The following is a 24,290-nucleotide window of genomic DNA, read 5'->3' on the forward strand; positions in this document are numbered from 1 at the left end:
GCCATCCGCAAACACCACCAGCTGATCCGCACCACCAAAAGGGCAGCATTCAGAGAACGACTAGACAACAACACCCATAACAGCAAGGAACTCTTCAGCATCGGTAAAGAGCTCTCCAACCCCAGCGCCAGCAACAACGACATCACGCCCTCGCAAGACCTCTGTGACGCACTCGCCTCGTTCTTCCACCACAAGATCGCCGACATACACAACAGCTTCGGCGCTCAGACCACGCACCCAACCACTGAACCAACGCCCCCCACCACCACCCTCTGCGCCTGGACCCCCGTCAGCACTGAAGACACCATCCAGCGTGATGAACACCATCCACTCCGGCTCTCCAGCTGACCTCTGTCCTCATCACATCTTTAACAAAGCTGACTCCATCATCGCACCCCAACTCCGGAACATCATTAACAACTCCTTCGCATCTGCCACCTTTCCGGAGATCTGGAAGCATGCGGAGATCAGCGCTCTCCTGAAGAAACCCACTGCGGACCCCAAGGGCCTCAAGAACTTCCGCCCCATCTCGCTCCTCCCTTTCCCCGCTAAAGTAATCGAGAAGACCATCAACAAACAGCTAACCGCCTTCCTAGAGACAAACGGCTCCCTGGACCCATCGCAGTCCGGATTCCGAGTAAACCACAGCACCGAGACTGCCCTCATCGCAGCCACCGACGACATCAGGTCCCTGCTCGACAACGGGGAAACTGCTGCCCTCATCCTCCTCGACCTATCGGCCGCATTCGACACAGTCTGCCACCGCACCCTAACAAACCGCCTCCACCACGCCGGGATCCAAGGAAAGGCATTGGAATGGATCACCTCCTTCCTCTCCAACAGAATTCAGAGAGTCCACCTCCCTCCCTTCCGCTCAGCGGCCACCACGATCATCTGCAGCGTACCTCAAGACTCCTCACTCAGCCCCACACTCTTCAACGTCTACATGAGCCCCCTCGCAGCCATCGCATGCCAACACAACCTAAACATCATCTCCTATGCTGACGACACCCAGCTGATCCTCTCCCTCACCAACAACCCCGCCATCGCCAGAGCCAACCTCCAGGAAGGAATGAAAAAAGTCACGGAATGGATGAAGCTCAGCCGTCAGAAACTGAACTCAGACAAGACGGAAGTTCTCATCCTCGGACCATTCCCCTCCACCTGGGACAACTCCTGGTAGCCCCCTGCACTGGGCACTGCCCCCAAGCCCACGGACCACGCACGCAACCTGGGTTTCATCCTGGACTCCTCCCTCACGATGACCAAGCAAGTCAACGCCATCTCGTCTTCATGTTTCAACACCCTGCGCATGCTCCGAAAGATCTTCCGGTGGATCCCCACCGAAACCAGAAAGACGGTCACCCAGGCCCTCATCACCAGCCGACTGCACTACGGGAATGCCCTCTATGCTGAAACCACAGCCAAACTATAGAAAAGACTCCAGCGCATACAGAACGCTTCTGCACGACTCATCCTGGACATCCCCCGAAACAGCCACATCTCTGCCCACCTGAGAGACCTGCACTGGCTCCCCGTCAGCAAAAGGATCACGTTAAGGCTCCTCAACCACGCTCACAAGGCTCTCCACGACATGGGTCCCAAATACCTCAACAACCGCCTCACGTTCTACACACCCACCCGACAGCTCCGATCCACCAGCCTCGCCCTCGCCACCGTCCCACGGATTCGCAGAACCACCACCGGAGGAAGATCTTTCTCCTACCTGGCGGCCAATACGTGAAACTCCCTCCCCACCCACCTACGACTGACCCAGGACCATCTCTCCTTCAGGAAGCAACTCAAGACCTGGCTCTTCGAGCAGTAGCAGCACCCCCCCTCTCCCAGCGCCTTGAGACGCTTGCGGGTGAGTAGCGCGCTCTATAAATGTGTTTGATTTGATTTGATTACACCTGCCATGAGGCAAGCGTAAGGTTTTGACGTATTTGCGTCCTAGAAGTGGCGCAGTGAAATCTCATAGCTTTCACTGCGTCACTTCTACCAGACTTACTTGCTTCGAAACGCCCCCCCCCCTTATACCTGACGACGGTATAATGTAGCACAGGGGTTTACAAAGTGACGTATCTGCTTAGATGCGTCATTTTGTAAATAGCCGCGCACAGGGGGATGCGTCACAAAAAGTGACACAACTGCAGCGCAATACTGTTGCAAGGCCTCATAAATAAGGCCCTATATATTTAAAAAGTCAGTCAAAGTGGCATCTGCGCACATTACATGGAAAATTAGTGCTGAATGAAAATATCTCCAACTAATGGGCGAAATTAGGGGCTGTCACTGGACCTAATTTTACAAAGTGTGAAACATGCAATTTTTGGGCAAAAATCATACATATTATGCCATGTACCCTGGCAGGTCATATGTGAGCCATTTGTTCCTGAGGGTGAAACCCAAGTAGTAAAGAGATGCAATATATTGTTTGATTTTCTACACAAAATGCAGTTTGGCTCCTTGGAGTTTGGTATTGCGCCACTATGTATGTTTGTTCGGGCCACCGTAATTTTGACGCTGCACTATATTTGGTACTTCGCTTAACCCGCAGCTACTTTTTGCACAGTACTGCTTTGTGCAAAGAATAATTATTCTGTAATTGGGTTTTTTAAGTGCTGTGGCATATGATTAAAAATGTTTGCGCTCATTGTTTTCTTTAACTTTGTCAACACCACACTGCAAAGTGCCTTGCTGCCCTTTTGTGACATTTTCTCACTGGAGAGAACAAATCATAAAAATCAACCAAATGCTATAACAAAATGCCCTAAGTAAATAAAAAAAATACTCCTATGATGGCATAGGTGGTAAGAGACAGAGATATCAATATTTGTTTATCTTTCGTAAACAGTGAGTCGGGAGCATAAGTTGTAGTTGAAGTGCACACAAGATTTCCGGTGTCATGAACGGGCACGTGTCATAACGTTTATCACTGATAAAATATCGAAGTTCAGAATATCGACCTACAGAAATATTGCAGCAAGAATATGGAAATCAAGAATATTGACATCCTATCTGCATTATGGTAAGTACAAAAATATCGGAAAAAAAATATCGATGTCAAAAATATTGTTGTTAAAAATATATATTTTATTTTTATTAAAAAAGGAATGTAAAATAAAGTAAATAATACATATAATTAAAATAAACAGTTAAAAATATTTTAAAATGTAAAACAAATATATATATATAATTTAAAAATACATTAAGCATATATATATATATATATAATATATATTATATTTACTTACTCATTAATATGTTTTAATAATAATTTTAATAACTTATACATTGTTTAAAAAATATAAATTATAAATGAATCTATACACATACAACAATAATATAAATACAAATTAAATAAATAGATGTAACAAATTAAAAAAATTAAAACATTTTAAATCTTTTTCAAATTAATTATATACTACATTAGCTATAATAATACAAAAAATATTAGATAGCGGAGGAAATAAAATTACTATTCCAACTCCAAACAGTGCAACAGTAGTGAAAATGTTGGATAGCATAGGGATTAAAATTACTTTTCCCACTCCAGCGAGTGCAACAGTAGGGAAAGTGTTGGATAGCGTAGGGGTATAAATTACTATTCCCAATCCAATGAGTGCAACAGTAGAGAAAGTGTTGGATAGCGTAGGGGTAAAAATTACTATTCCCAATCCAATGAGTGCAACAGTAGGGAAAGTGTTGGATAGCGTAGGGGTGAAAATCACTATTCCCATGCCAGTGAGTGCAACAGTAGGCAAAATGTTGGATAGCGTAGGGGTAAAAATTACTATTCCCACGCCAGTGAGTGCAACAGTAGGCAAAATGTTGGATAGCATAGGGGTAAAAATTTCTATTCCCACTCCAGTGAGTACAACAGTAGGGAAAGTGCTGGATAGCGTAAGGGTAAAAATTACTTTTCCCACTCCAGTGAGTGCAACAGTGTGGAAAACGTAGCGTAGCGTAGCGTAGGGGTTAAATTAACATACTTATCAATTAAATAATTTTTGTAAAATAAATAACATTAATTATTTTATTATTAAATACCAATAACATTAAAATATTTACTTAAATAAACTTAAAATTACTTCCCACACTATTTCCCCATTAACACATAACACGCTACACATAAAAAAACACAAGTATTTGAATTATCAATCAATCAATTAATAAAAAATATTTAGCAATGAAAAATGTATTAACAATACATTATTCATTAATAACAATAAATAAAAATGATTAATACATTATTTATAAATAATATAATTATAAATTAACCCATGAATAATAATTAATGACCAATTAATAATTAATTAACAATAAATTACTAATCAATAACAATAAATAAAAACATATTAATTCATTCATTTTAATTACTTCCCACCCTATTCCCCTATAAACACACAACCCACTACACATAAAAAATCACATAATTAATTTAATTATCAATTAATAAATTAATACAAATGAATTACCAATCAATAATTATTTAACAATAAATTAATTAACAATAGGAATTAATAAAAAATAATAATACATCAATTATAATTATTATAATTATAAATTGCCCAATTATTAACAATGTTTTTGCCAATGAATAATTATAACAATACATTAATAATCAATAACAATAAATAAAAACATTTTAATTCATAAACAATATTTTTGCTAACGATATTACTTACTTTGATATTACTTACTTTGATATTAAAAACAATTATATTACTTACCTTAAGGTCGATATTCTGGTCAACGATATTCTTGACTTCGATATTCTGTCCCTACGATATTAAAAACTCAATATTAAGGTAGGTCAATATTTTAATATCGATATTTTGACTGTGCATCGTCATAACGTGTGAGAAGCAAAAAACTAGTCACTATATTTACCATTATGTTGCTTCACACCTGGTAATAGCTGTGGGAGCCAGGTTACATTAAGCCAAGCAATGATCCGTCAAAATCATTTTGTAGGCAGAGACTTGTGATGTGAACTGTCTCTTCTAAAAACAAGCGATGAAAGAGAGGTCTCCCAGGGGCATATGGAATATGGTGAAAATGAAAATGTTACGGCAAAGTTAGAAAAGTATGCCTGAGTAAACAAAGGAAGTTCTAAGTGCTGATCCCAACAGCAGGCGAGGCAAGGACACCGGTCTCTGCCGCCAGCTCTTCAGCCATATGACGAGGGCATTGTAAACTAGCAGCACAGTTCTCCCTCTCCGTCCACCAGGCTCCGCTGTGAGCAAGCTGTAGCCCCATGACTGATTGGAAGGGAGGGGAAGGGAGAGCAGGGTGTGATGAAGGAGCAGGGGCAAAGACACGACAAGGAAAGCAAAACCAATATGTCGCTTGTGAAACGGGCACCACGCTGATATAAAGAGCTCATTCCTGCAGTTCTCTGCAGAGACTAGAGCTAGTCCAGGGCTGCGAGGAGCAGGCACACCCAGCAGTGACCCTTGCTCTGTGGCAGGCTGCAGCCCAACCCTCCTCTCGTCTGTCTGGCTCCGCTGCCTGCTGTGAAGCAGGACAGGCTGGCACCTGGCACCTGCTGAATGATTGGGAGGGAGAGGGAGAGCAGAGAAAGTGGAACGAGAAGCCAGTAAAATACACAACAATGAAAGCAAAGCCAGCGCAGCGCTTGTGAAACGTGCGCATTGGTGATAAATTATGTTCACAATTATTTTAAAAAACAAGCAAGGTGGAGGACAGGAGGGAAGTGCACGAATCAGACCGGCGCCCTCCAAACGCCTCTGATGATGAACAGGAAACAAATGCTGTATGTATTGGCTGAGAAGCCAAAAGTGTGCCTGCAACAGCAGGTAGGAGAAACTAATTAAAGAAAATAAAAACACAGACTGTAAATGAAACATGCTGTGTAACAACACAAGTAAAAGGGCTCGTCCTCATGGGAGGTTGCAAAAGAAGAAAAGGCGGTACTAAGGAGGGACTACTAAGCCTATTTGTGAATCAAAAGCAACCATTTAGAACGGACAGTACCAGGAGCCAATTGAAAAGATGGGCAGAAAATGGGCAGAGCTTCAAGTCAATAGCTGAATACAGCATGTTTCGAAGAGACACCGCTATCATTGCCTGGGTGAGACCTAAAATATATCTGTACATACATGAAGATCTCTGCACAAGTGACAGATCTTCACAGAAAAAAGATTGGAGAGGCAGAGGTCTCAGCCCATGGGTTTGTGAATTGCATTTTGTAGTACCTGAGTAGTACGCCATATTACAAAATGCAGTCTGTGAATCGGAACCCTTGTTTTTAGCCTACACTAATAACAGCCTTATTCCTAATTTTTTTGCACATGTGCAACTTCTAGTCAAGTGTTTCTCCTGATTATTATGTCTTTTAGAATGACATGTTCATTGTTGATAATGAAATAAAATTGTGCTTTTTACTGTCTACTCACAGTGATTTGATGCATTTTCACTTTTTTACGGTACACTAAAAGAACATTGAGCTACATAAGTAAATTATCTTCACGAATAGTCTCATACATCATGAAGATTCAATATACACATGTTTTGGAGAAGACTCCCATTCATCAGACTCAATATCAAGATGCAGTGATTTCCCCCACCGTCTGTGGAAACTTTGACTATATTTCTCTGCTGATGCATCCTGGCTCCGCAAAGGGTAACGTCTATGTGCCAAATTCCCCAAAAGTTTTTTGGGTGTGACCTTCTCCTGAAAAAGCCTTGAATTTCATGGAATTTGTCACAACTAATCATGGAGAAAAGATTTGCGAACTATGCTGTATTGAAGCAAAAAATGTATAATTGGATGGTTCTACTTTGATGTGACTGCTCTGAATCACTGTCACTGCCTTTCGTATGACTGCCATGGTTCTCTCCAGTTACCTAACAACTCATTTACATCACATTACCCTAGAAATGCTCCATCACTTGACTGCTCCTTCAGGGTACCAGGCAAGAATATACATGGTTGCCAACTTCTTGGCCACAATACTTCAACGACCATAGTACATACTATCGAGACATGTGCTCTAGTCCACCATCCTTCCTTTCTTTACAGCAGCATTCCACTCTAAGGGGAGAATGAAAAGGTCTTGGTCAAAGAGACGTCAATGGAGTCTTCACTTCCCAAATTCCTGCTCCTTCATGGGCCCAACAGCCCAAATGTTGCTTCTAGACACTAAGGGGTCCATTAGGATGCCTACCGGTGAATGGGACCACCCGCCATAAGGGCGGGGGTCCCGTTGTACATATTAAGATGCGCCCGCCACAGTGGCGGGCGCTTCCAGCATTTTTAACATTGCGGCGGGCGGTGCTGAAAGCACCGCCCGCCGCAATGCTAAAAATGCACGTTGTGCATTTCAATGCACAACATGACAGGCACCGCGAGGTGCCTGTTATTTTGTGCATTGAAATGCAGGGGGGTACCATAGGTACCCCCCATGTGCACCCCCCACCCCCACGGAGTCCCTGGGGGCCCGCAACGGCCCCAGCAGGGGGAGTCCGCCTGCCTTTCCGTGGCGGCATTGCCGCCACGGAAAGGCGTGCCAGAATGCGCATTGTAATATGGCTGGCGGTGTCTAACAGACACCGCCACCATATTAAACATATTCCGCCCCGGCCGCAAGGCCACCGGGGCGGAAAACAGGCGGGTGGTGATTTTCACCGCTGCGGTCCCCCGCCATCCTAATATGGCGGGGGGGAATTTGGCAATGGATGTCGGGCGGATTGCCTCCGCCAGGCCGGCGGTGGCTACCGCCAGCCTGGCGGAGGCAATCCGCCCGACATCATAATGGACCCCTAAGGCACTCTGTTGTGGTGAGTTCCCTTAATTACCTGCACTGATGGGCATGTCTCTAACTCGCCAGTAGCCCCTCCAAATTAACGAACTGGTGTATCTACATGCTTAAATGCATTGTCGCAACATGGGATGATTGATTTTGTTTCCATTATATACTGGATACACAGCATACTATGATGAAATGCTAAGATTCTTCTGGTGTAAAGTCAGAGGCACCTGAAAGTACTTGCAGAGATAATGCTACCTTCAAAAAGTACCAGGGACGTCAGAGATGTTGGAACATAAAGGAGAGGTAACAGTTTTGGAGTTTTATTATACAGGCCTTTGCTTTTACCTCGGTTAAGGAATTTATATTACACTGAATAGCAGGTTCCTTTCTTTCTTATTTTATTTTCGAATGTCTATTAACTTAAAAAAAATGTTTGCAGGAGTATCTATATTTTCAAACATAATAACAGTTGCATTTCTGTTTCAGGTTCCTCCCCGGGGCTGGAATTCACTGTGACAGGCAGAAACCTAGTAGAGAATGGTGAGTTAGAAATAGCTTGTCTTCCATCCATGAAGGTAGTCCCAAACTCCCAATAACACCTTAACAGGTGCTCCTATTGTAGTAAAAACAAAGTAATCCAAGTTCTGTGAGCCTGCTAGTATTGCAGCAGCTAAATTAGCAGTTGAAAAAAACTTGAATAGATAAATGGGGTTTCAGCCTTATTTCTAATGCTACAGGTTCTGCTTCTTGAAGTTTCACTTCCAGAACAACACATAAACACCATTCTTTTTTCTTTTTAACACGCAAACTACAGCTTTGAATTATCTTTCAGGGTCTACAGCAGTCTGGGCAACTTCAACGACAAAAGGAAGATTTGCAGAGAAAGGTGGGTTACTTTTGGGCATCACTATCTAGCATTTGTACCAGGCACTCTCACACTAGTGAAATAGTAATGTTGCCTCATGGTATTACCCTAGACTTTAAATTACTACTATCCATGACGTAATTTATATTAAATTGAATAGCAGGTTCCTTATTTTATTTTATTAATGTTAAAAAAAATGTTTGATGAGTGTATAAATGTTCAAACATATTAACAGTTTGCATTTCTGTCGCAGGTTCTTCTTTGGGGCCGGAATTTACTGCGACAAGCAGAAGCCCAAAAGAGACAGGTGAGTTACAAATAGCCTGGCTTTCATCCATGAAGGTGGTACCAAACTCACAATCCCACCCTGTTGGGCGCACCTATAGTAGAAACAACAGAGTAAGCCAATTTTCTGTGAGCTTGCAATTATAGCACAGCTAAATTAACAGTTGTAAACTTGAATGAAAAACATGAGGTTTCAGCCTCATTCTTAATGCTACAAGAAGGTCTTCTTCTAGAAATTCTGCTTCCAGAACAACAAATAAACACCATTCTTTTTTTTCTTTTTAACAAATAAATCACAGCTTACAATTTTTTCATGGTCTTCAGTATTCTGGTCAACTTCAGCTATAGAAGGAAGATTTGCAGAAATAAGTCGGTTACTTTTGGACATCAGTTTCTAGTATTTGACACAGTCACTCTCAAACTAAATAAAAACAGACGCTTGAGATACTAATGTTGCTTCCTGGTACTACTCCAGGCTGTCCTGTTGTGATTAAATGAGGAATAACTTTAAGTTAAAGAATTTCAGCATTTTATTTCACATTTATTTCCACTTTGTTACAACTTTCCTTTTTGCAGGTGGTAACCGTTCGCACACTCTGTGATATGATACCATGCAACATCACTCAAAGTCTATATTTACAACAGCTATTTATACAACGTGTGTGCCATTTTCATAGAAATCTAAATAAGCGCATTTGTGTTTAGCTAAATATTGAGCTAGAGTTATTTGTTGGTTTCCCAAACCAGAAGAAAGTGGACTCTCAAGAAATTGAGAGCAGGGGGCGTGGCTACGTGGCGAAGTAAGATGGCCGCTAGCTGAGGGGTTTCTGTAACACCCTCCCTGTAATCGCCTATCTGCGACATTCATCCGTTCACCCAAAGGCCAGAATCTGCTACCGGAGGTGCCGCTGAGCACACCGAACTAAGTTGCGTCGACGGCCGACCTCCCGAACCGAAGTTAGCGACGTGGCTAGCAGAGGCCTTCGCTGACGCAGAAGCCGGGGCCTGACGTGGCGACTGAACTCCGTAGAGTGGGAGTGGCTGGTGGCGAGTCTTAATCACCGCACTGACTCGCGGACCGGATTTCCCCCTCAACACCATGGCACAACTGTTACCACACAGTAAGAACCTGCAGCTACTGCCTGATTATGCCCAGCGATTAAAGAGCTCCGCAGGACAGCGATGGAGTCAGCGCAGAGGAGGGGGCGGAGCGGACGGGGGGTACGTACCATCATGGCAAAGAGACAGGATGGTACAAGGGCCTATTGAGGACCTGTGGAATCCCTACACAGCGCGGGGCCCACGGAGAGGGCCGAAAATCGGGTGGTGCGGGAACGGACCACTCCCTATGCACATTGTCCCAGCTGGAAATTTGCCATCCTGGTTCACCCTGAAGGGCTAGACCGCTTGTTTTGTGAGCCCCTCCCCCAACTGATGTGGAAAGCAGTGTGCTGCACCCCGAACCTTGCGGTGGGGCCGAGGCCTTGATTGTGCATTTTGCTGCCTCCCCTGTCTCCTATAGTGCTCCAATAAGGCCTTGCCTTTGCCCAGAAGTTTAGCCCTCAGCTGTGGCGCACTGAATCTGCGACTCCTCGGATCTCATCATGTCTAGTGGGAAGGGCACCAAGACGGTCCAACAAAGTAGGCTGGACCACTACACCTGCCCAAAAGCAGACCTACCTGACCAGAAGCAGTCTAAAGACAAGCAACAGGGGGACCTGAAAGTGACACTCCAGACCTGACATTGAAGGACGTCATGGAAGCTATCAGCGGGGTGCGAGCCTCCATGGAACAACAAATGGACACCCTCTCCTCTGAGATGATGCTCATTAGAGCCAACCTCACCAATAATAGAGAAAAGGTCAAACAACTGGAGGTGACTACGGTGAGCATGGTGGAAGACACCTCGCAACTGCAAACCGACATTCACAAACTAAACCCATTTCGAAAATTCACCGAAAGTAAGCTGGACGACTATGAAGGTCGCATGAGGCGCAATAATGTGTGCATTCTTGGGGTGCCGGAAAAATAGGAGGGACCAGCGGCGGATCTCTTTGTAGACAACTTAATAACTGCGCATCTGCAACCAAAGGGCCTATCTAAACTATTTGTGATTGAAAGAGCTCTTAGGGTACCAGGGGGCTGCCCGTGGCCTGGGCCCCCCCCTCGCCCGATACTGGCCAGGCTACTGAACTACAGATATAGAGACACTATCCTACAAGCCGCCAGGGTCGCCCCACCAATCAAGTACGATAACTTGGAGATCACCTTTTGTCCGGAACTTTACACAAGCTGTCCAGAGGCAGCAGCGTTCATTTCTGGAAGTCATGAAGAGACTTCAGGACAAGGGCCTGAAAAACGCTATGCTGTTCCTGGGCTGTCTCCGAGTGGAAGCCGAGGGGAAGACCAGATTCTTCGAGTTCCCGGACATGGCGGCTGAATGGCTCGACGGATGGCGAGAGACTTCAGGGGGAAACTCCAGTGGCCACTAAGTTTGACCGCCTGAACTTTGCGATGGGGGTCAATGCAGGTTCCCGGATGGCCGCCCACTCCGAGTTGATCGACACCCGCTGGGTGCAGGTACAGGTAGAACGCTATTGAGATGGATGTTCACTTGAAGGCCTGGAACCACAAACTTTATTGCAATTTTGGCCTACCTTTGCCCGGGGAACTCAGGACCTAAGAAACAGGGAGGAGGAATGCGGGACTAATTCCTCTCTCCTTGTTTCTTCTTTTACTAAATTGTTGGGCGACAGGCACTCTGCATTAAGTAAAATATATGCAGTTTCATACCCAGAGTGCAGGGAAGCAGGGAGGAGGGTTGTTGGGCGGGGTTGTCATTGTTTGGTTATTATTCCTGGTTTCACATCAACAATACAGTTTGGTCTCATCGTAGAGGAAATTGTAACATATCTTGGTATCAATGTGTGCACAGTGGGACAGACATGTTAAAATACTGAGTTGGAATGTTAATGGGCTTGGGGATAAGATTAAATGTAGTGCTGTCCTGCAGCACATCCAACCACTAGCGCCAGATATTATCATGCTCCAAGAAACACACTTGGTAGGTAACTCATGTAAAGCAATGCATAGATGGGGCTACACGATGCTCGTACACGCTGGTTTCGCAACTAACTCACAGCGAGTGGGCATCATGATGAAAATATCATTTAACTCCACTTGGACTGACGATCGAGGTAGATACATTGGGGTCACCAGTGCATGGGAGGGCCAGACCATAACATTTATGTCACGTTATGTACCTCCAGGTCTACAGACCACCACATTTAAAGATCTCAGCGCTATTTTATTGACACTACCAGACGGATTGCTGGTACTTGGAGGGGACTTCAACTTCAAAATTTCAGGCACACTAGATCGCCATCCCTCCTGTGTGCTGAGTCAGTCTTCACACTGGTTGTCTGACTTTTTGGAGGCCATGGGGCTTGTTGACGGGTGGAGGACCTACAACCCAGATAAAATTCAACACACGTTCCATTCTGGGGTACATAATAGCCTCTCCCGTCTTGACTACATTATAGTCCCCGCACCGCAGGTTACAAGCATCCATGAAATCAGGCATTTAGCCAGGGGTATATCCGACCATTCCCCGCTATGGGTGCACATTTTACTGGATCGAACGCGTGTGGGAAGAGTTGCCCCCATAAACCCATGGTACCTACAGGATCCAAATATCCGCAAAGATCTGATCAAATCTATAGCTGACTGTTACCGAGAAAATGAGGGGGACGGTCGACCCTCCCCAAAAGCTATGGGAAGCCTTTAAAACGACTCCGGGATCGGGCCTTATCATTAATATCTGGGTGGAAAAAGGAAAGACATAAAGCAATATCTTATTAGAGGCGGAGATATACGGCCTCGAGCAGGAACTGTGCTTGGACATCATACCCGAAACACTCCACAAGCTCTGCCTCAAACAAGACGAGTATAGGACGCGGGTGACTGATAAAGCCAAAGCCTTGGGAAGGGACAAAATGAGCAAGATTTATTAATTGGGCGACAAAGCAGGAAAATTATTGGCCTGGCTTTATAAAAAAGAGTGGGCTAGCAGGCTGGTCCCCGAGCGTAGAGATGTAGAGATGACTCCCATAACTGATCCGCAGACTGTTGCCGGCCAATTCGCCGATCACTTCCGATCTGTTTATACTTCCGTAGCGCCATACACGGAGGACGATTCTGCAGAGCTCCTAAGGGATATCTCTCTCCCCACACTTCCGGTTGAGGACCGTACCTATCTTGACAGAAAACTGACTACAGACAAAATAGGGCTAACGATTCATTCTCTGCACTCCAGTAAAGCGCAGGGTCCCAATGGAATCCCTATTGAACTTTACAAACTTTGGCCAGACAAACTGGCTCCGTACCTGAAGGCTATGTACGTAGAGAGCAGAGAACGAGGACTGTTACCCACTGATCAGAGGGTGGCCACTATTGTCACCATCCATAAAAAAGGGAAACCCAAAACCGATTGCGCATAAAATCATAGGGGTTTGGTGCACCCTGACCAGTCTGGCTTTATGCAGCACAGGAACACTGCGCTGAATCTGCGCAGGGTTCATGGTGTCCTGAGTAGGGTGGCACTATACAGGAGCAGGCTATAATAGTTTCCCTAGATGTCACCATGGCATTCAATACCATTGAGTGAGCATATCTCTTCGCTGTGCTCACAAAGATGGGATTTGGACCCGGGTTTGTCCAGTGGGGACGTCCCCTATACTGTGAGCCTATGGCTAAAGTAGTAGTTAACAACATAAAGTCAGACACCTTTAGGCTTAGTCGAGGGACCCTGCAGGTGTGCCCTCTTTCTCCCCCAATATTTGCACTGGCACTAGAACCCCTTGCGGCGTGGATTCCGAAGAGACCCAGTCATACGCGGACTGCGCTGGTCCCCGAACTGGGAAGATCGTATTTCCCTTTATGCCACTGATATCCAAGTTCAAGTTCAAGTTCTACAATTTGTATAGCGCACTACTCACCCAGAGGGTTTCAAGCCGCTTGTGGGAGAGAGATTGCTTTCTGAAGGAGAGGTGGTTCTGTGTAAGGCGGAGGTGGGTGGGGAGGGAATTCCAGGGTTTGGCCGCTAAGTATGAGAAGGATCTACCCCCCATGGTGGATCTGTGGATGCGTGGAATTGTGGCGAGGGCTTGATTGGATGATCGTAGTTGGCGGGGGGGTGTGTGTAGAAGGAAAGTCGCGTGTTGAGGCATTCGGGTCCTAGGTCGTAGAGGGCTTTGTGTGCGTGGGTAAGGAGACGGAAAGTTGACAGGGAGCCAATGGAGGTCTTTCAGGTGGTCGGAGATGTGAGCTTGTCGAGGGATGCTACACATTGGAGTGGACGGGGCGGAGGGGGGGGCGAACTGTAGAAGGGGGTGCACTCAATTAGGCACTTTTATACATATCCTTTGGGGCTGCGATCATATCCAATACTACTGGCAAAAGATACATGAAGTAATTAGTGAAGTAATGACAGTCACTCTCGGCCTGGATGCTTGCAGATGCCTCCTAAATATTTGGGTGCCCTCTGACCTCAACACCTGCGAAACACAATGGGTTACGCTTGGGCTCATGGTGGCCAAGTGGATATACCACTGCTCTGGGGAGCCGCGCATGCACCAAAGATTATAGACTGGAAGAAAGACCTCGATTGGTGCATGTTCAGAGAAAAGACAGTTTACATTGCTTGAGGCTGCCCCCGTAAATGGCCCAAAATCTGGTCCCCCTGGAACTCATATCGTGGGAATATATGTACCCCGCCTCGTACCATTAACTGCGACAATGTTCCAACTCCATAGCACCCAAAGAAACATTCTGTTATATTTGTGATCATAGTCTGTCTCTGCTGTATTCTCACATGTCAAACTCACTGCACTGTATGTTATGCCGATGCATGTTAATAAAAAGATTTATAAAAAAAAAAAAAGAAATTGAGAGCAGATTTTAAGATATTTATTCTTCCTCAATCTCGATCTCAAAATCATTCTAGAAATAAAATGTATTTTCATTTTGTGCAACTGTTTGCAACTCTCGGGCATATTTTCAAGAACCTGGCGGAGCGCGGTGATACGCCAAAATTGGTAACGCCGTGCTCTGACAGTTTCAAAACCCAGGGATGTGCCGTATTCACAGGGATGCGGCACACCCCTAAATTACCCCTAGCGGGGGTGCTAAAAAAGCTGCTTAGTGCCTGCGCACGCACCCAAGCAACAGTTTGCTAGGGTGCCTGCGCTGCAAGGGCAATTGTTTATGTGCAGGAAGGGGTACCTTCCTGCACATAAACAATTTTTATATGCAATTTGTTCTATCTATGTGTGCTGCAGAATGCAGCGCACATGGAAAGAGCATAATATGAGGAGGAATAAAGCATTGCTCCTTCAATCGCCTGCTTATGACCAGGTATTCCCTTGTAGTATTTTTGACGCTGCCCAATACCTTGAGATTATGGGGCAGATGTCAAAAAAGGAATGGGTGTTGCGGCGGAACACCCACTGCAACACCAATTGCACGCCCCTTTCACGCAAAATGCTGCGTGAATAGGCGAATTATTTACATGGCGGTGTGAAGCCACGTTAAGTGATGGGGGTCAATGCAGGTTCCCGGATGGCCGCCCACTCCGAGTTGATCGACACCCGCTGGGTGCAGGTACAGGTAGAACGCTATTGAGATGGATGTTCACTTGAAGGCCCGGAACCACAAACTTTATTGCAATTTTGGCCTACCTTTGCCCGGGGAACTCAGGACCTAAGAAACAGGGAGGAGGAATGCGGGACTAATTCCTCTCTCCTTGTTTCTTCTTTTACTAAATTGTTGGGCGACAGGCACTCTGCATTAAGTAAAATATATGCAGTTTCAAACCCAGAGTGCAGGGAAGCAGGGAGGAGGGTTGTTGGGCGGGGTTGTCATTGTTTGGTTATTATTCCTGGTTTCACAACAACAATACAGTTTGGTCTCATTGTAGAGGAAATTGTAACATATCTTGGTATCAATGTGTGCACAGTGGGACAGACATGTTAAAATACTGAGTTGGAATGTTAATGGGCTTGGGGATAAGATTAAATGTAGTGCTGTCCTGCAGCACATCCAACGACTAGCACCAGATATTATCATGCTCCAAGAAACACACTTGGTAGGTAACTCATGTAAAGCAATGCATAGATGGGGCTACACGATGCTCGTACACGCTGGTTTCGCAACTAACTCACAGCGAGTGGGCATCATGATGAAAATATCATTTAACTCCACTTGGACTGACGATCGAGGTAGATACATTGGGGTCACCAGTGCATGGGAGGGCCAGACCATAACATTTATGTCACGTTATGTACCTCCAGGTCTACAGACCACCACATTTAAAGATCTCAGCGCTATTTGATTGACACTACCAGACGGATTGCTGGTACTTGGAGGGGACTTCAACTTCAAAATTTCAGGCACACTAGATCGCCATCCCCTCCTGTGTGCTGAGTCAGTCTTCACACTGGTTGTCTGACTTTTTGGAGGCCATGGGGCTTGTTGACGGGTGGAGGACCTACAACCCAGATAAAATTCAACACACGTTCCATTCTGGGGTACATAATATCCTCTCCCGTCTTGACTACATTATAGTCCCCGCACCGCAGGTTACAAGCATCCATGAAATCAGGCATTTAGCCAGGGGTATATCCGACCATTCCCCGCTATGGGTTCACATTTTACTGGATGGAACGCGTGTGGGAAGAGTTGCCCCCATAAACCCATGGTACCTACAGGATCCAAACATCCGCAAAGACCTGATCAAATCTATAGATGACTGTTTCCGAGAAAATGAGGGGGACGGTCGACCCTCCCCAAAAGCTATGGGAAGCCTTTAAAACGACTCCGGGATCGGGCCTTATCATTAATATCTGGGTGGAAAAAGGAAAGACATAAAGCAATATCTGATTAGAGGCGGAGATATACGGCCTCGAGCAGGAACTGTGCTTGGACATCATACCCGAAACACTCCACAAGCTCTGCCTCAAACAAGACGAGTATAGGACGCGGGTAACTGATAAAGCCAAAGCCTTGGGAAGGGACAAAATGAGCAAGATTTATTAATTGGGCGACAAAGCAGGAAAATTATTGGCCTGGCTTTATAAAAAAGAGTGGGCTAGCAGGCTGGTCCCCAAGCTTAGAGATGTAGAGATGACTCCCATAACTGATCCGCAGACTGTTGCCGGCCAATTCGCCGATCACTTCCGATCTGTTTATACTTCCGTAGCGCCATGCACGGAGGACGATTCTGCAGAGCTCCTAAGGGATATCTCTCTCCCCACACTTCCGGTTGAGGACTGTACCTATCTTGACAGAAAACTGACTACAGACAAAATAGGGCTAACGATTCGTTCTCTGCACTCCAGTAAAGCGCAGGGTCCCAATGGAATCCCTATTGAACTTTACCAACTTCGGCCAGACAAACTGGCTCAGTACCTGAAGGCTATGTACGTAGAGAGCAGAGAACGAGGACTGTTACCCACTGATCAGAGGGTGGCCACTATTGTCACCATCCATAAAAAATGGAAACCCAAAACCGGTTGCGCATAAAATCATAGGGGTTTGGTGCACCCTGACCAGTCTGGCTTTATGCGGCACAGGAACACTGCGCTGAATCTGCGCAGGGTTCATGGTGTCCTGGGTAGGGTGGCACTATACAGGAGCAGGCTATAATAGTTTCCCTAGATGTCACCATGGCATTCAATACCATTGAGTGGGCATATCTCTTCGCTGTGCTCACAAAGATGGGATTTGGACCTGGGTTTGTCCAGTGGGTACGTCCCCTATACTGTGAGCCTATGACTAAAGTAGTAGTTAACAACATAAAGTCAGACACCTTTAGGCTTAGTCGAGGGACCCTGCAGGTGTGCCCTCTTTCTCCCCCATTATTTGCACTGGCACTAGAACCCCTTGCGACGTGGATTCCGAAGAGACCCAGTCATACGCGGACTGCGCTGGTCCCCGAACTGGGAAGATCGTATTTCCCTTTATGCCAATGATATCCAAGTTCAAGTTCAAGTTCTACAATTTGTATAGCGCACTACTCACCCAGAGGGTCTCAAGGCGCTTGTGGGAGAGAGATTGCTTTCTGAAGGAGAGGTGGTTCTGTGTAAGGCGGAGGTGGGTGGGGAGGGAATTCCAGGTTTTGGCCGCTAAGTATGAGAAGGATCTACCCCCCATGGTGGATCTGTGGATGCGTGGAATTGCGGCGAGGGCTTGATTGGATGATCGTAGTTGGCGGGGGGGGTGTAGAAGGAAAGTCGTGTGTTGAGGCATTCGGGTCCTAGGTCATAGAGGGCTTTGTGTGCGTGGGTAAGGAGACGGAAAGTTGACAGGGAGCCAATGGAGGTCTTTCAGGTGGTCGGAGATGTGAGCTTGTCGAGGGATGTCCAAAATGAGTCTGGCTGAGGCGTTTTGGATGCGTTGGAGTTTTTCCTGTAGTTTGGCTGTGGTTCCGGCATATAGGGTGTTTCCGTAATCCAGTCGGCTTGTGACCAGTGCGTGGGTGACCATTTTTCTTGTTTTGGTGGGGATCCAATGGAATATTTTTTGGAGCGTGCGTAAGATGTTGAAGCATGATGATGAGACGGTGTTGACTTGTCTGGTCATCGAGAGGGAGGAGTCCAGGATGAAGCCCAGGTTACGAGCGTGGTCCGTGGGACTGGGTGCGGTTCCCAGGGACGGTGGCCACCATGAGTCGTCCCAGGCAGAAGGGGATGACCCTAAGATGAGGACTTCCGTTTTGTCCGAGTTTAGTTTTAGGCGGCTCTTCTTCATCCACTCGGCCACTTCTTTCATTCCTTCGTGTAAATTGGTTTTGGCGGTGTTTGGTTCTTTGGTGAGGGAGAGGATCAGTTGGGTGTCGTCTGCGTAGGAGATGATGTTGAGGTTGTGTTGGCGTGCGATGGATGCGAGGGGGCTCATGTAGACGTTGAAGAGGGTGGGACTGAGTGATGAGCCTTGTGGTACGCCACAGATGACTTTGGTGGCCTCTGATTGAAAAGGGGGAGGCGGACTCTCTGGGTTCTTCCGGCGAGGAACGAGATGATCCAGTCCAATGCTTTTCCTTGTATTCCGAAGTTGTTGAGGCGTTGTATGAGGGTGCTATGACAGACTGTGTCGAAGGGTGCGGAGAGGTCGAGTAGGATGAGGGCAACTGTTTCTCCGTTGTCCAGTAATGTTCAGATGTCGTCGGTTGCTGCGATGAGGGCGGTTTCGGTGCTGTATTTGGCTCGGAAGCCGGACTGTGAGGGGTCGAGGGATTTGTTGGATTCCAGGAAGGCTGCGAGTTGACTGTTGACGGCTTTCTCGATGACTTTGGCGGGGAATGGGAGGAGCGAGATGGGGCGGTAGTTTTTAAGTTCGGTGGGGTCTGCTGTGGGTTTCTTCAGAAGGGCGCTGAGTTCGGCATGTTTCCAGTTTTCCGGGAAGGTAGCAGAGTTGAAGGACCAGTTGATGACATCTCGGAGGTGGGGAGCGATGATGGAGTCTGCTTTGTTGAAAATGTAGTGGGGACATGGGTCAGTTGGCGATCCTGAGTGGATGGAGTTCATCAGGCGGAAGGTGTCTTCGGTGGTGATTGGGTTCCAGTCGCAAAGATTGTTGGAGAGCGGTTTAGGTTCGGGGTAGGGTGGAGTGGGTTGGTCTCCGGACTGGTTTTCAAAGCTGTTATGTATTTCGGCGAGTTTGTTGTGGAAGAATGCGGATAGAGAGTCACAGAGGTCTTGGGAGGGAGTGATGTTGTTGGTGCCGGCGGTGGGGTAGGTAAATTCTTTGACGATGTTGAAAAGTTCCTTGCTGTTATGGGTATTGTTGTCAAGTCGATCCTTGAATGCTGCTTTCTTGGTGGATCGTATCAGTTGGTGGTGTTTGCGGGTGTCGTTCTTGAAGCTGGCTAAGTTGTCAGTGGTTGGGATTTTTCTCCAGGTTTTCTCGAGAGTACGGCAGAGCTTCTTGGATTTTTTGAGGTCATCGTTGAACCAGGGGGCTTTTTTGCTACCTTGTTTGATTAAATGGTTTTTCAATGGTGCTAGTTCGTCAGCGCTGTGGGTGATCCATTGTGTGAGGTTGGTGGCTGCTTGGTTTGGGTCCGATGATTTGAGGGGGGGTTTTGGTGAAGCGATGTCAAGAGCTGGTCTGTGGTGATTTTGTTCCAGTTTCTTTGAGGAATCGGTTTTGGGGGGTTGTGGGTCGTGGTCTTATTGTAGTTGAAGTGAATGCAGCTGTGGTCCGTCCAATGGAGAGCTGTGGTGTGGTCGAAGGAGATGTGCTTGCTGGAGGTGAAAATTGGGTAGAGCGTGTGTCCGGCAAGGTGGGTGGGGGTGTAAACAAGTTGTTTGAGTCCGAGATTGGCCAGGTTGTCTAGGAGGGTGGTGGTGTTGTTGTCGTTTTTCTTTTCCAGGTGGAAGTTGAAGTATCCTGTTGTACCTTGCTTCCCCTAAGAAATCCCTGATTGTGGTTCTTGACATCTTGGCCATATTTGGCACATACTCCTGATTCAGTATCAATTGGCAGAAATCCCTCCTCTATCCCCTTTGGGGAGACCCACCCCTGCCACCACGAAATTGCCCAATACAAACCGCCACAGAAGGTTTTAAATACCTGGGAATACTCGGCACCCTTGATCAGACGCTCCACTACGCCCGTAACCTCCCCCCACTGCAAAGACTCAAACGAGACATAGCCGGCTGGAAATCACTTCCACTCTCCATGTTAGCAAAGCAGCTCTTTTTAAAATGATAACGCTACCCCAGTTTTTATATGCTTTGCAGAACTCAGCCGACCCTGTCCCTAACTCGTATTTTAAAGAAATTGACGGACTCCAGCGTGACCTTCTGTTGGACGGTAAACCACGCATCGCACTGCACAAACTCACACTTAACTGGTATGACAGGGGCATCAGCTTACCAGACATCAGAAAATATTATTGGGCAGCGCAATTTGCTGCTATTAACCACAGCATATATGGCCGACCTGATGAACCTGGCTTTATGATGGACAGGTGGCTCCTCTCTGGGGGCTCCTATAACCGAGCACTTTACGCAAAGCCAGGCAGATACCCACTCACGGGCCCCACTAAAAATTTGGTCGACGTCTGGCACTCAGCCGACAAATCACTCGGATGGGGGCAGAGACCTACACTAGCAACTCCCCTGTGGGACTCGCAGATGCTGGGTGACCTGTGGAAATCGAAGGGCGTTGACAAATGGGAACTCATAGGCATCGCACATATAAAAGATCTCTGGGGCAAAGGTGAAGGGAAATCATTTGCCATGCTTCAACACCAGCATGAACTAGCGGATTCAGAATGGTTTCGGTACCTGCAGGCTCGGCATGCTCTCCGATGACTTCTCCCGGAGGGGTCCACCCCCCCAGAAGCTTCCCCATTAGAGAGCAGGATACTTGATACTTGACACTTACCTGAGAAAACTATATCCCTAATATATAAACAACTTATAAACAACATGGAAACCCCCCTCCATACACTGCGGCAAAAATGGGTGGGGGACAGCCTTTAAATAGATGATGAGAAGTGGGAGGAAGCGGTGTCCTCCCCTAGGACAGTTGCGAACCCAGCATGTCTCTGATTGATACAACTCAAAATCCTCCACAGAATCTATGTCACAGGGCCCCAGCTGCTACACACGGGAGTGGACGGGGCGGAGGGGGGGCGAACTGTAGAAGGAGGTGCACTCAACTAGGCACTTTTATACATATCCTTTGGGGCTGCGATCCTATCTAATACTACTGGCAAAAGATACATGAAGTAATTAGTGAAGTAATGACAGTCACTCTCCGCCTGGATGCTTGCAGATGCCTCCTAAATATTTGGGTGCCCTCTGACCTCAACACCTGCGAAACACAATGGGTTACGCTTGGGCTCATGGTGGCCAAGTGGATATACCACAGCTCTGGGGAGCCGCGCATGCACCAAAGATTATAGACTGGAAGAAAGACCTCGATTGGTGCATGTTCAGAGAAAAGACAGTGTACATTGCTTGAGGCTGCCCCCGTAAATGGCCCAAAAAATGGTCCCCCTGGAACTCATATCGTGGGAATATATGTACCCCGCCTCGTACCATTGACTGCGACAATGTCCCAACTCCATAGCACCCAAAGAAACATTCTGTTATATTTGTGATCATAGTCTGTCTCTGCTGTATTCTCACATGTCGAACTCACTGCACTGTATGTTATGCCGATGCATGTTAATAAAAAGATTTATAAAAAAAAAAAAAGAAATTGAGAGCAGATTTTAAGATATTTATTCTTCCTCAATCTCGATCTCAAAATCATTCTAGAAATAAAATGTATTTTTATTTTGTGCAACTGTTTGCAACTCTCGGGCATATTTTCAAGAACCTGGCGGAGCGCGGTGATACGCCAAAATTGGTAACGCCGTGCTCTGACAGTTTCTAAACCCAGGGATATGCCGTATTCACAGGGATGCGGCACACCCCTAAATTACCCCTAGCGCTAGTGCTAAAAAAGCTGCTTAGTGCCTGCGCACGCACCCAAGCAACAGTTTGCTAGGGTGCCTGCGCTGCAAGGGCAATTGTTTATGTGCAGGAAGGGGTACCTTCCTGCACATAAACAATTTTTATATGCAATTTGTTCTATCTATGTGTGCTGCAGAATGCAGCGCACATGGAAAGAGCATAATATGAGGAGGAATAAAGCATTGCTCCTTCAATCGCCTGCTTATGACCAGGTATTCCCTTGTAGTATTTTTGACGCTGCCCAATACCTTGAGATTATGGGGCAGATGTCAAAAAAGGAATGGGTGTTGCGGCGGAACACCCACTGCAACACCAATTGCACGCCCCTTTCACGCAAAATGCTGCGTGAATAGGCGAATTATTTACATGGCGTGTGAAGTCATGTTAAGTGGCTTAACGCACCTTGCAAATAAGGCAAAGGAGTTAACACTACCAGAACTCTTTGTATATATGCCGCTCTTTGTCAGGTGCCTTACGAGTCATTCTGATCCCTTTTTAGCATTAGGCACGATCTCTCTTGAAACTCTCAAAGGAAATAGTCCTTGCATCAAAAACAAGCACTGGTAAAGCCAATAAACCTGGTTTATGAGTTAAAGTGCTGTTTCAATTGATTATTTATGTTGGTGTTATTGTGTTGATGGGTAATTAGATAAACATCAGAATGATTCAGTGTTTGAATAAGTCGATAGATGAATTGATCGATGAGAATAGCTGAGTGCATGGATGGAAGGGTGGATGAAGAGGTGTACTAAAAAAATAAAACAAATAGATGACGAGGAAAGTGTGGAAGGAAGCAAGAGCAGTCTGCAGGAGGCAAAGACAGTGTTGTGATGCTGGGAGAGCTCTTTGAAAGTGAAGTATGCAAGTCATGTGGCATAGTGGCATAAGGCTCAATTTAGGTTTAGGGTTGCCAGCTCAAATGTTATGACTGGCACTTTACCCTAAGATACGTTTTGAGTAACATACACATGGAGCACTAGCAATAAAGTACTCTACAAAGCTGAGATGATCTCCAAAACAGTGTAAGAAGAACCTTGAAGTAGTATTATTTTTTATGTTGTTAGTTTGTTTTTTCTGATTTCATTTGCAAGCAGAATAGGTATGTCAAGAGGGGGAGTTCTTAAGATGTAGCTTTGAACATTAAAGTTTGAAATGTGCTGAAATCAAAAACACCAACTTCATATGCTGTACTTATAGCAGCATGCTTTGGTACCGTCCCCGTAACATACTACTATATGGCCCCGATGTGCTCAACATGTTTGAAACCTCTTCTAGGTGTGGAATGGCCCACCAGGGCTCAGCACCTCAGCACCTACAGAGAGCCACATCAGGATAGAAATACTGCCTGGATATATTAGAAAGCAGTAGAATCTAAAATGCTGGTTTTAAATGTGTGGGCATTGGGGCGTGGCCAAGCTGCCGCGGGATTTGAAGCTGCAAGAAAACGAGGAGACGAGGAGTGGCCGGACCCTCCATCTTGGGGTCAGGCCTGGAGAAGGCAACTCACCCCCGGAAGGCCTGGGACTTTTCTGGTGGCGGCTGGTGATCACCCAGGGGGCCTAGCACACAAGCCATAACGGAGGGGGGCAAACGCAGCTCTAGCTTGCTGCCTGGCACAGCCTGGAGGGCCGCCCGACTGCCGGGGACTGGAGGTGCCATTTTGTAGGCCTCGATGTCCGGAGCTGCTAGACGACTTGGTGCCCCTCCTCCGCTATACATCGGGACCCTGTGGGCTGCTTAGGAGTCGTGCCGGGCTAAGCCGGGGCCCCGTCCGCCTCACTATGGCAGATCTACAAAGGCCCCAGGGATGCTGTGACCGGGGGGCGGGGG

At 46.4% G+C, this 24,290-nt stretch overlaps 1 protein-coding gene across 2 annotated transcripts in view; it reads left to right on the forward strand.

Annotated features, from left to right (window-relative positions):
* Window positions 1-24,290, forward strand: part of LOC144770383 (uncharacterized) — a 720,823-nt gene that overhangs the window by 647,184 nt on the left and 49,349 nt on the right. For both annotated transcript variants that reach the window (XM_078654860.1, XM_078654861.1), the window contains exons 6-7: window positions 8,268-8,321; window positions 8,900-8,953. In XM_078654860.1, coding sequence (XP_078510986.1) covers window positions 8,268-8,321; window positions 8,900-8,953 — 108 coding nt within the window. The remainder of the gene's footprint in view (window positions 1-8,267; window positions 8,322-8,899; window positions 8,954-24,290) is intronic.

Source organism: Lissotriton helveticus, chromosome 7 (assembly GCF_964261635.1).
Source record: "Lissotriton helveticus chromosome 7, aLisHel1.1, whole genome shotgun sequence".
Lineage (NCBI taxonomy): Eukaryota > Metazoa > Chordata > Amphibia > Caudata > Salamandridae > Lissotriton > Lissotriton helveticus.